This window comes from Pteropus vampyrus, unplaced genomic scaffold (assembly GCF_000151845.1).
Source record: "Pteropus vampyrus isolate Shadow unplaced genomic scaffold, Pvam_2.0 Scaffold12, whole genome shotgun sequence".
Lineage (NCBI taxonomy): Eukaryota > Metazoa > Chordata > Mammalia > Chiroptera > Pteropodidae > Pteropus > Pteropus vampyrus.
Genome location: NW_011888793.1, coordinates 13,188,808 through 13,206,061, shown reverse-complemented (window position 1 = coordinate 13,206,061; position 17,254 = coordinate 13,188,808). Strand labels below are relative to the sequence as shown.

The 17,254-nt window shown below is 37.2% G+C and overlaps 1 protein-coding gene across 5 annotated transcripts in view; it reads left to right on the top strand.

Annotated features, from left to right (window-relative positions):
- TNIK (TRAF2 and NCK interacting kinase) overlaps window positions 1–14,511 on the top strand; it is a 366,909-nt gene extending 352,398 nt beyond the window's left edge. For all 5 annotated transcript variants that reach the window (XM_023524725.1, XM_011380421.2, XM_011380430.2 and 2 more), the window contains 6 exons: window positions 1,640–1,774; window positions 4,637–4,737; window positions 7,176–7,325; window positions 9,092–9,251; window positions 9,502–9,641; window positions 11,834–14,511. In XM_023524725.1, the coding sequence (XP_023380493.1) occupies window positions 1,640–1,774; window positions 4,637–4,737; window positions 7,176–7,325; window positions 9,092–9,251; window positions 9,502–9,641; window positions 11,834–11,917 (770 nt within the window). In that variant the 3' untranslated portion in view covers window positions 11,918–14,511. The remainder of the gene's footprint in view (window positions 1–1,639; window positions 1,775–4,636; window positions 4,738–7,175; window positions 7,326–9,091; window positions 9,252–9,501; window positions 9,642–11,833) is intronic.
- The last annotated feature ends 2,743 nt before the right edge of the window (window positions 14,512–17,254 follow it).

The window sequence follows — 17,254 nt, the reverse complement described above, 5'->3', positions numbered from 1 at the left end:
TAGCTCCTGAGGTGTTTCAAGTGTGTGGCCAAGTTTGAAAACCATGAGTCTACGCTCAGCCATTGTTTCACGGAGACAATGCAGCACTACTGGGTGGAACCTTGAATAAAGTTTAACTCTTCCACTGTATTTCTGTTTTGAAAAAATGCCTTCACTTGATGCTACAATTTCCTTCTACCTTTCCACTGAATGCTCAGAGTTTCATTTCTTTTTATTCTCCCCACATAATGGTTAACAGGTAAATTCTTCTTATATTATAATTTGAGTTTAATTCAGTGTAGTCCTTTGTTCTGGTTAATTGCTTTCTTGATTGCTAACTACCAAATCAAATTTAAAACCATGCATCTGCCAGTCACCTACCAAAAGTGAAAATGATACCAGAAAATTCACATTCAGGCTTCATTATTTTGTTAGGGACACATTCTCATTTTTAAAGATATAAGCATTTTCTCTCATCATGAGCATAGATGAGGAAATAAGAAAATGAAAATAAGAGCAAAAGATTTTGAACTGCCCTTAAGTCTATGTTGGCATAGAAAGGAAGAAGCACTGGCTCTCCTGCCCATCCTAGCTATTGTGATCAATGCATAGTCTAGGCTTTTGATTATAAAAAGGAATAGTAACTGCACAATGATTCCTTAATTTAAGTTTTGAATGTTCTCTCCTGTTAAGTCCACTGTACCATGCTTTAATGAATTCTCTTCTGGTATATATCACATCTGTAAAATATAAAACATCTTTTGATGCCTAAGAGGAAATCACAGGAAAATAAGTACCTAAGAAATAAAATCCACAAGCCTAAATTTCTGATCATTTCCGAAGAGCCACTCCAAAAGACATTTTCTTATCTGATACACAGATAATCTTATGAAGTATACTAAATGTTGCTCCATGTGTACACTTCAGTATTTTTAAGATGTTTTCTTATCATACTAAGAATTCTTTATTCTAGGATCACTTTACTAAAGAGAACTTATAAGTTGTTTTCCAAGTATACATCTTTTTCTCTTTTCCTATTTTTGTTCAGTATTCTTTTCAGTGGTCTCAGCATAAATGTGTCCAGATTTATTTTCTAAGCCCAGATTGCCTTCATTGAACTTTCTCTTCTTGTCTCCTTATAAAAGTCCCTTTTTTTGTTAATCAGGTAAAATAAAACTACTACCGGCTGTCATGTTTTAAAACAGAGGCGCAAAAGAGGCTCTCTATTAATATATGCTATTATGTTAGAAGGTGAGGGAAAAGCAGTCACACATAAGTGTGCTAAAATGTCCAGTTTTCACCACTCCCTCATGTGTAATTAGATCTAGAATGTTCTGGAACTCTGATCAACCATTCTATTACAGATTAGGTCTTACTGAGTTTCCCTTTGCATTGAGAAGAGAGAACAAGAGCAGCTTGCTCGAATAAGAAACCACCTGAAAGTAAAAACAAATCATAAAGAAGTTTTTGTCCAAAACACTTGGAGCAGACAACACTTGGCAGAGACAGCACTTTGATGATGCTAGGGACACTGGTTATTATGCCTTCACACACACAAATTGTAAATAAAAATAAATGAATAAAATAAAATGGAAATGAGGAAGGACTGAAGGGAAAAGCTGTTGCAGGGCTTGAAATTAAAGCTCCATTATTTCAACAGGAAAGAAGAATAAGCTACGAGTTTATTATCTTTCATGGTTAAGAAACAGAATCCTACACAATGATCCAGAAGTGGAAAAGAAACAAGGCTGGATCACCGTTGGGGACTTGGAAGGGTGTATACATTACAAAGTTGGTAAGTCTCCAGACATGGAGTTGTTGTTGTATACTCAATTTCATTTTGTTAAGTTTCATTAAGTTTTTTTTTTCTGTTAGGTATTGATGATGCATTTGTGACCAGTTTAAGATCTAACTGAAACCTTACATATACTTACATTATTTCCAAAAAACATCAGATAGATGAAGTTCTAAAAATGAATTCAGAATAAAGTCCTACGCTCCAGTTTAAACTTTTATATTCACTCCCACCCACCCACTAAAATGACAATGAAAGAATAAAAATGCCATAAACCCACAAGGACAAAGGGGCCAAGAGAAGAGAAACTGGCAAACAAGATGTCAAAAAAATTGAACAAAAGTAGTTGAATGACTGAAAACAAACCTGGCTGACAGGAAATGCTGAATTTTAAGTTTCCGGCGAGTAAATTCATCAAAATCCATCCAATCACTTAATAGAACCCAGAAGGGCCAGAGCCTGAGGCCCCAACTGTATCTGAGGTGGCAGTGTAGAGTCAACTGAAAATAAGAGGATTGTTGGAGAGTTGATGAGCAGTAAGTCTTTTAGAAGCCAGTCAGGCAGCCCCTGCCCCCCACCCCCGCCCCAACTCACACACACGCGCACACACACACACACACTTTTGAAACAGAAAACTTAAGGTTGGCACAGGCAATCTGATGATACAGAATACTGAATTGTGAGGACACACATACACATATACCTCCATCCCCTGATTAGCTACCAAAATGTTGGCAGCCAAGCTTAAATTCCCAAGCAAGAGATTGAAAGATTTATCTTTGGAGAAACTAAATGGCCAGAAACAAAAGATGTTCAGGTACTGATATTTGAAATGCCATGAAAAAAGCTTGCTGTCTTAACTTCTTAAAATGAAACCAGTCAATAAGCCCACTTATACCAGATATGGGGAAATTAACTAGTAGCAATGAAACTTAAATAGAAAGAAAAGACTTTAGAGGAAACAAGGATAATGAGGAGTGGAAGAATATTTTAAAGAAGCTATAATAACTTCAGAGAGATTATAAAAACTGTTTCCATAAAAAAAGAATAGGGACTATTTAAAAATGTGAAGCAAGGTTGGGAGAAGTCATTCAGAGACCAAGAAAAAAAATCTTGGAAATTAAAATATATTGGCAGGAAACAAATGTAATAGAAGTGTTAGGTCTACAGCCATGCTACCCAGAACAAGCCTGATCCCATCTGATCTCAGAAGCTAAGCAGGGTAGGGCCTAGTAAATACTTGGATGGGAGAACACCTAGGAAGACCAGGTGTAAGCTGACAAGGTCCTTGCAATCTGTGAGGTCAACCAAGGGTTGCCTCGCCTAAAAAATAAAAATAAAAAAAGAAATGTTAGAAGACAAAGATGAGAAGTTCCGTAGAAAGTAGAACAAAAAGGAAAGGGGGTAGGGTGGAGAAAAGTTAAAAAAATAAAAAGATCAGTCTAAGTGGTTCAAAATCTAAACAGTATAAGTTTTAGGAAAAAGAGAAAATAGGAAATGGAAGGGGGAATGAAGTATCAAAGAAGGAATACAAGAAAATTTTTTATAACTAAGGCCTTCAAATCCCAAATTGAAAAGATTCATTGAGCACCTAGTATAGTGGATGAAAAAGGCTCACAACAAGATGTATCAACATGATATTTCAGTACCCAGGAAATAAGAAAGTCCTTAAAGCATCCAGATTATAAGTAAACAAACAAACAGTTTACATATAATAGACCCAAAATCAGGTGGTCTGGAACTTACCGGTGATGCTAGAAAATTAGATGACAAAGGTTTCAAAATTCATGAGGGAAAGATTGTTTCCACTTAGAATTTCATAACTCATCTGTATTATCCAGAGTTCTCCAGTGAAGCAGAACCAATAGGATATATATAAAGACAATATACATATACATCAATCCAAGTAGAGTGGTAGATAGAGTTAGTAGATAACTTCCACAACTGAAAAAAATTATAAGCATGTTATTTAGAAATATATAAATAAATTGCTAAGGAAGTAGTTAAAAGTATATTAAAGACAGAATGTGTAAACAGAAGGGGCATGCTACAGAAAAAGAGCTCAAAGAGCAAGAATTTGGTCAGTTACCCTGGGCTGTCCAATTTTTTTAAGAACAAAGAATATTCTGTTTGTTCAGATGTTGTATTTAAAAAATGACAGTATGTGTACTATCTTAGTCTATTCGGGCTGTTATAACAGAATACCACAGACTAAGAGGCTGATAAACAACAGGAATTTATTTCCCACAGTTCTGGAGGCTGGGAAGTTCAAGATCAAAGTGCAGGCAGATCAGCGTCTGGTGAGGACCCTCTTCCAGGATCATAGACAGCTATCTTTTTATCGCAACCTCACATAGCAGAAAGGGAGACGAATCTTTCTAGAGTCTCTTTTATAAGGGCACTAATTCCTTACACATTTTTAATAATTGGAATTCAATTTTGAATAATTAGAAAATAGCAGCCTTTATGTCTCTACCCACTGTTAATTTTTCTACCAGGTCTCAACTACTTACATGTCAGTGAACATAAAAGCCAAGCAAGGAAACATCAAGAGATATTATGAGGATTCTTATTACAATGAATAGTTCACATCAAGACCTAATAGTTAAAGACAGTCCTAAGCCAGTTACATCTTTACATGAAGAAGGAGCCTTCAACATAAAACACAAGTCCCCAAGTATTTTGAAAACCCAATACACTAAAGGAAATTAAATCTATATTTCTGAGAAAATCCCACACCAACAGCATCACCCTCAATTATGGTTTTATATATGTATGTGCATATTGTGGCTTACACATTTATTAATACAAAAACTTGAATAAATTGATATACTTTTTTAATTTCTAAATTTTCTATTACAGTTAAATATGAGAGGATTAAGTTCTTGGTAATTGCCTTAAAGAATGCTGTGGAGATATACGCTTGGGCTCCTAAACCATATCATAAGTTCATGGCATTTAAGGTAAGCAGGCATGCGATTACCTAAAAAGGGCTTTTTTTTAATTTTAGTTTTCTACCAGTTAACGAAGTGATCTGTCTTACACATAGACTAATAATATTCCTGTATATAATAAACCTCTTTAAAAAGTAGAGGAACTCTTAGATTTATTATTCTAAATGCGAAGACTAAGTATTAATAAATGCTATAAAATTAGTCAAATTAAAATTTGGGTACACTCTCCTCCATTTCAAATATGAATCATCATCTCCAAGTGGCATCTAGCATGGGATGGTTCCCAGGTGAATCATTAATTGTGATATTAAGCAATGAGATTCATTATACAGCCACCTAACTAAGGCACACTCTGATATTTCATCTGAAAAAGGCAAACCGAGAGCAGCACTGAATCTCAAGGTTGAACTGAGTCTCTAAATCTTGTAATCCTCATAAGCCTTTGAGGGTACAGTCCCTAAAACTCCCTCGATGCTCCATATATCCATTGCTATTGTATTTCTCTGAAATGAAGACTGAGTGTAGTCACATCTGAAACCCGCCTCGTTTCTCTGCATTCTTCAATTTTTATGGCTTTTTCATTTTTGACCTTGTCGGAGTCTCTACCCATCATGGTTAGACTGATCATTCATGAGATTCGACAGGAGTGGGATGGAGATATGCTTGTCTCATTGACCCCAGATCATGAAAGCTGACTCCCAAAAACCAAAAGGGATAGTACTTGGGGCCAGTACTTCAGTGTTTTCAGAGCTGCATAGTCTACCCATAGCCAGTGTGAATTTATCTTCTGTTTATTTTCTCTCTGCCTATGTCTCTTTCTTTATATTTCATTGGCTCCCATTTTCCCTTTTGACTATTATTCCCTTTGACCCCTTTTGTATTCTTTCTTGCAACATATGCCATGTGAGGGCAGAAGCTGACTTGAGAACATTGTTAGGCCTTCTGGGCTGAATCACCCACTTCTTTTTTGTTCCCTTAGTGCAAAGGACCCATTTGTGATATGCTCAGGAAGATGATAGAGTCATCAGTGGAAATGGGCTTTCCTCCATAACCCTACTTTTATGGAGAGAAATTTTTAGAATGCATTAGGTTAGTAAGAACACTTAAGGGATGACTCCTAAAAGCTAAACGTGATACTGCTGTTCTGCAAAAATCTCTCTCCGCAAAAGCTTTTCAGTCAAGATCCCATTCCAGTTCTGAAGTTACTGCTATCAGTTTGCTAGCCAAAAAGTATATGAGAGATTGCAAAATGCTTTATTCAGCAGATCACACCCAGCCTGTAAAGAAGGAAGAGCAAAGGCAAGGACTTGAATAAAAACTGTTGGAGCTGGCAGGGAATCGAGCCCTCCCATAGGACAAAGATACGAAGCTAGGGCCTCCCATACTGTGAGAATGATGTTAGCCAAAGATGAGAAGAAAGGGATCTGTTAGGGGGCAGTGGCATTATACTGAGGCACTTGTGGTTTCACAAATTCTCTCCGAGACTTAAAGACTCAATAAGGTAGAGTATGATAAATAACTGCAAAGAAAAACAAAACACTTGACAGCTAATTAGGGCGTTGGATTCAAACACATAGAACCTTGATGAACTTGGCTGGGGCTCTTTTCTCTCTTTCTAGTTAAACCCAACTAACGAACTAAGCATAGTTCTCTGAAGTCATCTAGGTTGTTGCATGTATCAATAATTTGCCCCTTATTATCGCTGAGTAGTATTCCATAGTATAGATATATATACCACAGTTTGTTTAACCATTTACCTGCCAAAGGACAACAGGGTTGTTTCTAGGTTGAGGAATTATGAATAAAGCTGCTATCAACACTCATGTAAAAAAAAAAAAAATGAATCGTGAGTCTTGTGATGTTCCACACTCACCCCCCTTCTCCATCACCGAAACTCATCTCAAATCTCAGCATAAGTTTAGAGAAAATGCCAATGCGATGCCCATTAATTCACTGAAAGAAAATGAGAACCAGAGCATGCTTATTAATTCTGAACGGGCTTAGCACAGAGTTGGCTCTGCTGCCTACCCCAGGCTATCTCTGAAAAGATAGTAGCCATGCATGGACTTGTCTGTCACAAGGGAAGGAGAGAGACCAGAGAGATAACTAGACCTCCTTTTGAGAGAAAAGGCCAAAAGTAAGCAGAAAAGAATAGTAGTACCCAATCACCAAGTTGTTAATATATGACAGACAATAGTATCGAAAATTGACTATAAACCACTTCTCTTCCCTGGAGGGCAAGGGGTGGAGAAAAGGGCACAAATGGGTGCTAGGCCCTTCTTCCTAGAGCCAGAATATCAACAGGCCTGAAATTGAAAGAGAAATTACCTGGCTTTTCAATTTAAGAAAGTCAGATATTAACTTCCCTAGGCAATATGGGTAAAGGAAAAAAATTATTAAGATAAGCTTTTTGAATGATATATACACTCATGGGGTGATTTTTAAAGTCTTTTGCAGATCTCCAGCACAAGCCACTGCTTGTTGATCTCACAGTAGAAGAAGGTCAAAGATTAAAGGTTATTTTTGGTTCACACACTGGTTTCCATGTAATTGATGTTGATTCAGGAAACTCTTACGATATCTACATACCATCTCATGTAAGTTCCTGGAAGCAGACTGTCAGGGCTTTCTGTACAACAACCTGAATGTAGAATGAGATTTGCTTTTGCGCATTTTTAGTGGAAGTCATGCTAATTTTTACTAATCAGTAAAACAGATGGACTTTTGGCCTTCACTAAAGAGACAATGCTTTTAATAAATAAAACATGTAAATTTAACTAATTTTTATGACTGCTTAAAACTGAGTAACACATGAGAGCAGTTATTTAGCATTCACTGGGCCTGTTGTCTTGGACTTTAGATTAAAATACATATGGTGTTTTTCCTTCAAGGGCGTAAGTTTTGTTTTTTAAGCAGGGGTACGGTAGATGGGTTCCTATTTTCAGTTTTTGAAGTGAGCTTGGTTTATTTTATGTAGGAAAAGGCCAATGGTCCTTTTTCTGCTATTTCTGTTTCTCTTTTCAACTTGAGGGCAGTGTCATATAGTGGAATCAGACATACTGGAGTGCATACCCTGGCTCTAGCCTGTATTTACTTTGCAATAATGGCTGCATTAGTCAATCTCCAACCCTCAGCTTTCACATCTGTAAAATGGGGATAAAAGGACCTATCCCATAGGATTATCATCAACATTAAATGAGGTAATGCATCTAAAGTACTTGGCACAAGGCCCTGCAAATTGTAGTACATATTACTATACTGACACATTGCCTAAAACATGACTTTTAAAGGAAAACTCTGTACATGGTTTCGCTTAGTAGGACTGGTACAGTGTAAGTTCTATTTACTGTATGTAATCCCAAGGCTAACATACAGTAAAAACAATCAGTAAAGTCTGAGACTAATCTGTTGCTGATTGGTATTTTGAGATTTTAAAGACTTTATTCCAAAGAAGCACAACAATTTTTAAAAAGTTGTTTTAGTATGTGACACTCAAATGCACACACCATTCGTTGATGCATTACAGCTTTTCACCACATGCGTGGGTATGTGCACACGGGACTCAAAGCTGTGTTCTCGTTGAGGTGACTGGGACATTGCCATGATCATCCATGATCCTCTTCTTCTTACGCACCCAGCACCTGCTGGACTGCCATGACATTCTCAACCCAGGAACATGGCAGTACCGCATCTCTTTCCTGGAGGAATTCAATCTACACTTATTTTAATTTTTTTAAAGCGTGGTAATTTAAATTTTTTTCTAAGAAAACCATTAATTTGTATTATTCTGTTATTTAGACACACAGATAAATAATCTGTGTTATATACTCATAGTCTGTTTGGTAGGAGTCCATTTCGGTCCCACCTTTTGGCCTCATTTGGGCTGTCTCCATCAGATTGAGGTGATTTGCATTCTCCTCATCTTTTTTGGAAATAGATGGAAAATGCATGATTTTCAATGTCTGTGAGACCTGTGCTCAATTCCCCTTCTACCACCAAATATTAGTACCGCTTTGGTCAATTTTCATCATCCCTCTGAAATGTAGTTGCCTGATTTGTAGACAAAGATACCTCCCATGAGGAGCTATTCTGAGGACTAAATATTAGATATGTAAAAGGTCCAGTGCTTGGCACAGAGTTATTGTTATTTTTAGGAATAGGTAAATTCTGATTCTCAATCTAGTGCCTAGGTTTGTGTTTACCACAGTATATGACAGGTACGTGGTCAAGTTAAACAAATCAAAATATCAATCTCTAGAGTGAAAATAGGGGCGGGGAAACCCTCTTTTTTAATTCTTAGAGATTAATAGTCAAGATGTCTTATTTCAAAAAGAATAATGCCTGGCTTTTCTTTGTCTTTTAGATTCAGGGCAATATCACTCCTCATGCCATTGTTATCTTGCCTAAAACCGATGGAATGGAAATGCTTGTTTGCTATGAGGATGAGGGGGTGTATGTCAACACCTACGGCCGGATAACTAAGGATGTGGTGCTCCAATGGGGAGAAATGCCCACATCTGTGGGTAGGTTAACCATTCCTTATCTCCTTCAGCAGTTACACCCCCCAAATGAAACGAAAGTCAAGAAATGTGAAACAACCATTTGATTCTACCAAAAAAAAAAAAAAAAAAGTCTGTGAATAACACTTGTAAGGCTTGCTTTGTCCGTTTATCTCATGTCGTTTGTCATTTTTGTGGTTAAGATGTGAACAGATGCTGTGAGTTATTGCCCATCTAATGTTTTTAATGCAGTTTTGGAAATTCCTTTTGACAGCCTACATTCATTCCAATCAGATAATGGGCTGGGGCGAGAAAGCTATTGAGATCCGGTCAGTGGAAACAGGACATTTGGATGGAGTATTTATGCATAAGCGAGCTCAAAGGTTAAAGTTTCTATGTGAACGAAATGATAAGGTAAATCCGTTTCAACATTTGCATTAGTGTTTGCATTTTAAGAGACCACCAGGTACCTGTGAAACCTTCATTTTCCTTTATACTGATTTGAATCACATCTGTGTTAAACAATATTATCTTGAAATGGCATTATTTGGTTTGATTTATGTGAACCCTCAAAATATATAATCACGTATCCAAAAGGACAAACACTTCTAAAAATTTCTTGTAAATTCTTAGTAACTTCTTTGGCCTGCAGGCTCTATGATGACTCAGCAGACACCCCAAATTCTCCTAAGCACTTAGAAGAGTTGGTCCATCATTAATCATCTCACAGTGGGTCAACTTTATATTCCACTTTTAGACTTTTCAGAAAGTCACTGTAGGGACCGAACCCATCATATTATATTCACCTTTAAATGTAAAACATTTGACACGTAGAAATATAAACTTTTAAAAAAATGTCACCCATTCTTTATGGAATGCACAATCACAAACTCAACTAGTGCCATGTCCTGTGTCATTCCAGCCATGTTTCTTCTGAAATGTCATAGGGGGACATTTTTCCAATGAAAGTGGCAGTGTCCATCTGGTATGATCAGTCACTCCAGAAGGGTATTCTACAGCAGTGCTGCTTCTCCCTTGCCCTCCCTGTAGACTAACCCAGAATTTTTAGTAGTTAAGCCAGACCGTATTTGTGAATTCATCCTTTGTGACTGTGGCCAACTTAGAAGTGCTGTCCCCAAAACAGCAGACATAAACGCCTATAAAAAAGAATGTAATGGCTTGATCAGATGTATATCTCTTAGCTCACCCTGGTTCCCCAGAAGCCAGACTGGTCTTAGCCTAACCCTGGAGGTCTGGGTCTAGACCAGATTCAACCCTGGCCAACTACTCTAACCTGGTGTGGTCTGTTGTGTCTAGGTGGACAACAGCTGTAGGTGGCAAGGATGGTTCCAGGGCCTGACCAGAGTATGCCAAAAAACAAACCTGACCCTGTAAATAAAACTCCAGCCCCCAACTACTCTCTGGGGATCATAAGGTCTTAGTATGGACTCCCATACCTCCAATTCATTGAAGACCCACTTCAACAAGCTGTTCCAGGCCATGTCCACACCCTCAGGAGCAGGCTGGGACCACACCAGTGTCTGGGGCCCGAGGTTTAGAGTCCAGGGTACACATGACCTGGAGAAAACAGCAGTCTTTTCTTTCCCATGGGTCCTCTCTGCTTCTCCATTTTGCTTCATTGACCCTAACGGTAGCTTTATTTACATATACAGCATTAGCTGAATGACAAGCATTTCCACAGAACTTCCTAAGAAGTTGTTGGGAGACAGCATTCTTCTGAAGAAGTTATGGAAATGAAGTAGCAGAGACTGTATACTAGTGACAAAAGTAAATGCCTTGAACCAAAGTTTGGTGTTGGCTGACTGAAGAGCTAGGCCACAGCCCAGGATATTTTCCTAGGGTGGTGGTTCATTAACATTCAGCTCAAGCAAGCAGCAATCCAAATTTTGCTCGCTTCTCTCAGTTGTTTGATAAAATGATTTAACAGACCCCAACCTAATGGACTGTGATTCTACTTATTAATGCCATTACCTCCTCTGGCCTAGGATACGGCTGCATCAGCAGAGAAGTCACATATTAATTCTTGAAATTCCAAAGTGAATAGGCATTGAACAGTTTACCCTGTCTGACTACAACCATTTATTTTTTTTATTTTAAAATTTGAGAACTAAAGTTGTACGTATAGTAGTCAGTAGGCCCAAAATTTTCTCGTGACTTTGGGAATTCAAAAGAATTCTCTTCGAAACTAAAGACTGCCTTCTTGTCATTTTGGGAGAGAGAAGGAGAGCCTCTGTGGCTTTCCAAAAATTAAATTTTTGAATGCCAGAAATCCAGCATGTTATCTTAGCACGAAACTCCCTTTAAAAATGTGAGTGCCTGAGGGATGTTACAAATCAAGACACAGCCCCTTCCATGTCCCTGAAGGCCAGTACCACATTAAATGATAGTAACTACCATAGTAATAAAGGCAGGAGTGTTTACAGATGATGCACTGTATTAAAAGGCACTTTATAAACACCAGTCAATGAGTCTTAAGAGCTGACACATGGCAAGGATAGGACATGTGAGAGAAAATGGATGGACGGTTAAAGAAAAGAGGTAAAGAAACCATGCAGTTGAACTAACTTCTTTTTAATTTCAAACAGGTATTTTTTGCATCCGTGCGATCTGGAGGAAGTAGCCAAGTGTTTTTCATGACCCTCAACAGAAATTCCATGATGAACTGGTAACAGAAGAGCACTTGGCACTTATCTTCATGGCGTTATTTCTAATTTAAAAGAACATAACTCATGTGGACTTATGCCAGTCTAGAGGCAGAATCAGAAGGCTTGGTTGAACATACCACTTTCCCCTTTTCCTCTCCCTCCACCCGTCCCAATACAGTCCATCTTTCAATGTTGCAACCTGGTTGAGAAGGAGAGAAAAAGGTGGCAGAATTTCCAGGAGATCCCCAAGAATGCTGCGTTGTCTGTGGACAAAGATGGACCATGTGCCCTTCGGAGTTAGGGATAGAAACAAATATTGTGTGCTCTTATGATTAAGCTGTGTTATGGTGGATTTTGAGTTTTGTTTTCTTTTGTTTTTTTACCTTTTTTTCTTTACCCCCTTACTTTGTAAGAATGGGGAGAAAATGCTTAATGAGAAAATTAGACCATTTTTAATTCTGTCTGCCTGCTAGCTTTAAGTATATGATATATTGTAAAATTTCCAATTCCAAATGGTGAGAGACAGCACAATAAATGTACCTTATCTCCTTACACTGAAGGCCATAACTGCACAGTGGGGTAATTTTAGAACTCTTTTGCCTTCACCAACCCAAAAGGTTGCTTTTTGATAGCAACTGGCTAATGAATTTTTAAGAGAAGAAAAATACTGTACTAGTTTTCCCCTCTTTTGGGAAATAGATTTTAAATGGCTAAACTACTAGCCTTAGACTAATAAAATCGACTACCATTTTTGTGAGTCTGACAGGCCCTATTTTTATATGGCCCTGTACAGAAAGGAGTATGTTGAATGGGATAGTAGTGCCATTGAGTTGAGTTGGCTTTAGCGTTTGAGGGACCTTTAACACAATTTTCCCTCAGCTATTATGCAACAGATCAGGGCAAAAGGTGGGATGGCAGATGAGGTCATACAGAAAGAGCTTCTGGGAAACAAGCTAACACACACACACACACACACACACACACACACATTCTTTTTTTTTTTTTTTAATGCATAGAGCCTCCCTGCTAAGAGGTCACTCAGTTTGGGCTTCATTAGGAAGGATTTTGTTGAGTTCTTTCTGGATATTGGGGAGTGAATGAATCCAGGCTCTGGTCATTCCCAGCTTTCTCCTGATGGTGCCACTTTCTCAAGAAGAAAACTGTGACTGAATAATAATAATAATAATAAAAGCTTCTGAGCAGCTTGTGCTCTCTTGGTTTGGTGAGAGAAGGGACTAGACTACTATGCCTGCCTGAGACACAGCAGGCATCACTGATTCAGAATTTTATAGAACTTGAAAGCAAGGCTTTGGCCAAAATTCTAAAACCCTAATCATTTTACCTTCCTCCAAATTATCCAACATATGGTAAACAACATTTGTGCAGAAATATGTGTGTATTTAGTTCAGATTAACTTGTGTCCTTATAAACTCTTACTCAGATGATTTGAACTTTTACGTGACTGTCTGGGATTTTTTTCCAAAGCTACAAGCATGGCCGCCTGTGGTATCGAGGTGTTGCAAAAACGATATCTGTGTTGCGCTTCCTGTTTTAACCTACCTCGTTTTGTTTGTTTTGTTTCACTGTTCATCACAGCAGTGTTATCTTCAGGAGACATATAGAGAGCTCAACTGGCAATCTCAGGTGTATTTATATTTTTTAAACAAAACAGTAGTTGACCAAATTGTTGTTCTTGAAAAATTGAAAAAGAAAATCCAACAACAAAACTAATGTGGCTTGTTTCTGGAGCAAACAGTTACTGTAAACATATCAAAAAAAAAAAAAATCTGCAATCCTACTGATTTTGCCTAAAATACCCGAGCAGCTGATGTACTATTAATGAGAACGAAATACACATTAGGAAAATGGAGTCATTTCAATCTGGTGGTTTCGGCGGGTTGGGGGGCAAGAAAGGGGAGTAATTCTGGTTTCTGAAGTAGATGATTATGCCCCTCCTGTAAAGGTGGTTGTCATATGCATTTCTTTTAAGCGGGTAACACAGGAATGGAATTGAGGGTTATCTTCAGGCGATCACCAAGATGTCCTTATCATGGTCCCTTTAGCTCTCAAAAGCAATGAAATCCTCCCGTTCTCATTTTTACTGCTGTGATTCTGCTGCCGAATGATATACTAACTTCACAAATTCCATGCAACAAATTCAGCAATAACTTTTTGGATTGAATTTAGCAACTACTATAATTGGATGCTGATGTGGACAAAATATACAGATTTGGGTCTCATTCTCAAATGTGATTGCCACCAGCTCTTTATATTGCTGCTGTGGTACTTTAAACCAGAAGCTTCTTTAAATTATGTTGCAGACTGATCTTTGTTTTTATGTTTTGTTTTTATTTCTAAGTGGTGAGTTCAAAACACACAGCTTTAAATGATTTTTTTATTGTGGGATTTTGGGTACAGTTAAGAAATAAAAGGGAATCATTGTGTTTAAACATAAGGTAGTTTGTGAATGTATTTTTTAAACTCTAGATTCATTGAAACAAAAACTCTTAAGAAAACAATATTAATGCAGTCTTGTTTACAGTATGTTCAGTGACATAACATAGAACATGAGCTTTTTCTGGTGCCAACAACAATAAAACACAGACGTTAAACATCAAGCCATGCCTTTTATATTTTTGTACAAATATTTTACACTGAATACAAGGCAAAAATAAATTAAAATTGCTCCCACATATCTGTTCCCCTTAAAAAATATCTAAAGAATTCCTTGAAGCTTTTATCTTCAAAAATACATTTTCCTCCATCAGGACAGGCCCTAGCCTTGACATACTAAGGCTTAGGTCATGCAGAATATTTCAGAATGCTGTTCTTAAGGCTCATAACAAGTGCCAACTTTTTGGTTTGCTTTAATTTTTTTTTTTTTTTTGATGGAGAAGGTTGTATTTTTCAATCACCTTAGTAGCATCTTAGTAAAAATGTCTTTAATTTTTAAAGTAGTTAGTTTCAGTTTTTAGCTTTAGTTCTTTTGGTAGGAGATTTTGTCTCTAGAATTAGATCATTTTATTTTTATTTTTCTACAAAGAGAAACCAAGCCCTCCTTCCAAAGTAAGTTTCACTGGATCTTTTCAGTCCTTGCTACTCTAAATTGATCATTCATTAAAATCCACTGAATCTTCCCAACCATAGCCTTGGTCCAGAGTCTGACAGGTTACCATCATTCTGGGGAGCCAGTCAGGGACATTGTAGCATGCATTCCTGCATCCAGTGGCGATAGGAATGGATGACCTGGAAGGTCCCTTCAAATAGCAAAGTCTTTCTCATGCCCTTCGCATTCCGATCATTGTCATTGCACACAATGTAAATGAAGACAGCTTGCACTAAGTTCCACATTATTTTTCTTGAAGATTTTTTAGATGATGCTTCAAGAAGACCTAATGCTATTTCAACAGGATAGATTAAGGTACAGATGTAATCCCACAAGGCTACTTGGATGGAGATTCCATCTTTCTAACACATTCACATCACTTTCTCAGATACATTCCTGACGTACTTTGCATTGAGTAAACATTTTTAAAAAGCATCTAATTCCTGGTTGTCAAGACCTACTAACAGTTTTCTGTCTGCTCTTGTGACTCATTGGTAATTGCTGTCTCTGGTCCCTCCTGTGCGGTAGATTAGAAAGAGATGTGAAATTAGGCTGAAGCCTTTTGGTTTTGTCCATTGCCAGACAAGGAAGCGGCTGAAGTCTGACCTCACATTCCCTGAAGTTAAAGAAAAAGTTTTCTCTATGATTATGTATACCAGTTCCCGTCACTGTATTCTTGAAATGTGGAAGAGCTCTTTGTGTTAATAGTGTGTGCTGTCTTTGAAAGTCTGCTTAAACAGGCATCACTTGCATTTGTGCTGATTGCTTTAAAATAGAAGATGTACTACATTATTTTTAAGAAAGAAAAGAAATAGGAAAAGATCCACAACATACTGATGATGATAATTCTGAATCACCCTGCCTACCATGCTCCTGATATTCCCAAATCCCTTCTGATACTACGTTGGACCATCTCAACAATTTCTGTGAACATTAGTTACCTTTCAGTTCATTCATCAAAAATTTAAATCTAAACAAATCAAATCATAACAAACAAACCCAAAACTGGCCTACCCTGAAACTACATAGTTGAAACATAAAATCTAAACGCTTAAATTTGATTTCTTTTACTTGCCAATATGTTTCATAAATGGCACTACATTTTGGCCTTGATCACTATAGCAATATCAGGAACCCTAAAGTGTGCTATCTTTTCATGGGTCTCAAAATAGTATGAGCTGATGCCCTTTCAGAAGCCCCAGCAAAGAAGAAAATCTCTTGAGAACTCACAAGTTCAAAACTGACCTTTTGTACATTTCTACCAAATATTTTCTAGTGTTTTATTTCCATACTGTATCATTATTTTGGGAATTTTTCCACAAACAACTAGAATATTCAAAAATTTAGGTAGTATTAAATAGTAGGAGGCCAGAACTCTGCTTTGAACTTTATTCTTCTAGGCCTGCCATTCCAGGAAGTGCCACAATGCACTGAAACTAAATCCCCATAATGGCATTTTTTTAAACAAAAATTTCTACATAAGTTTTGAGATATTTTAACTCCAGATCAAAATCTTGGACTCTGTGTCCACAATGCCAAACATTCGGAAGAAGACTAGAAAATAGAGTTAAAAATGCAAATGTTCTAAAGTTTCTAGATTTTTCACTTTGTGTAGACATCGTCAAACTAAATCATCACCTTGCATAATAGGGTTTGGTTTTGATGGTTTGTTTTCATCAGCACCAAGTTACATTGCACTATCGAGGCTAAGAAAATCCTGGTGGAAAGGTGAGTTTTCATTTCCAGTAGTGGATCATTATTTGTACATAGCAAATATCCATTCCCCAGTTGCCCCTTTCTCATCTCTTCCCCTGGCATTAGTGTTAAGGAATAGAATACTGTATCATAGTTTATTTTAAAATTTCAGACATTACCCTGAATCAGAATTTCAAATGTTAAGTGACAGCAAGAAATAAATCTGCATCAGAAAAACAGATGACAGCTTGGATGAATTTTGAAATTGGATGTTGTGAAACATTTTTTATGCATTTTAGCTGTCTTATTTACAATGTTAATGTAACTATGGAGATGCCAAACATAATATTGGAAGGGAAAGCTATCATTTTGCTATGCCTACAAGTGTTTACATTGTTTAAATCTCCAGTTTTCTAAAGTGTTTTCAATTGTCTAAAATGTGCTGAAACTGGGTAAGTCTCACCTGTGTGATATAAAAGAATATAAAAGAAGAAAATATTCTTGGCATATTTTCTAGTCCAAAACTTTTGGTTACTTTCAAGTATTATTTTTCCTACGTA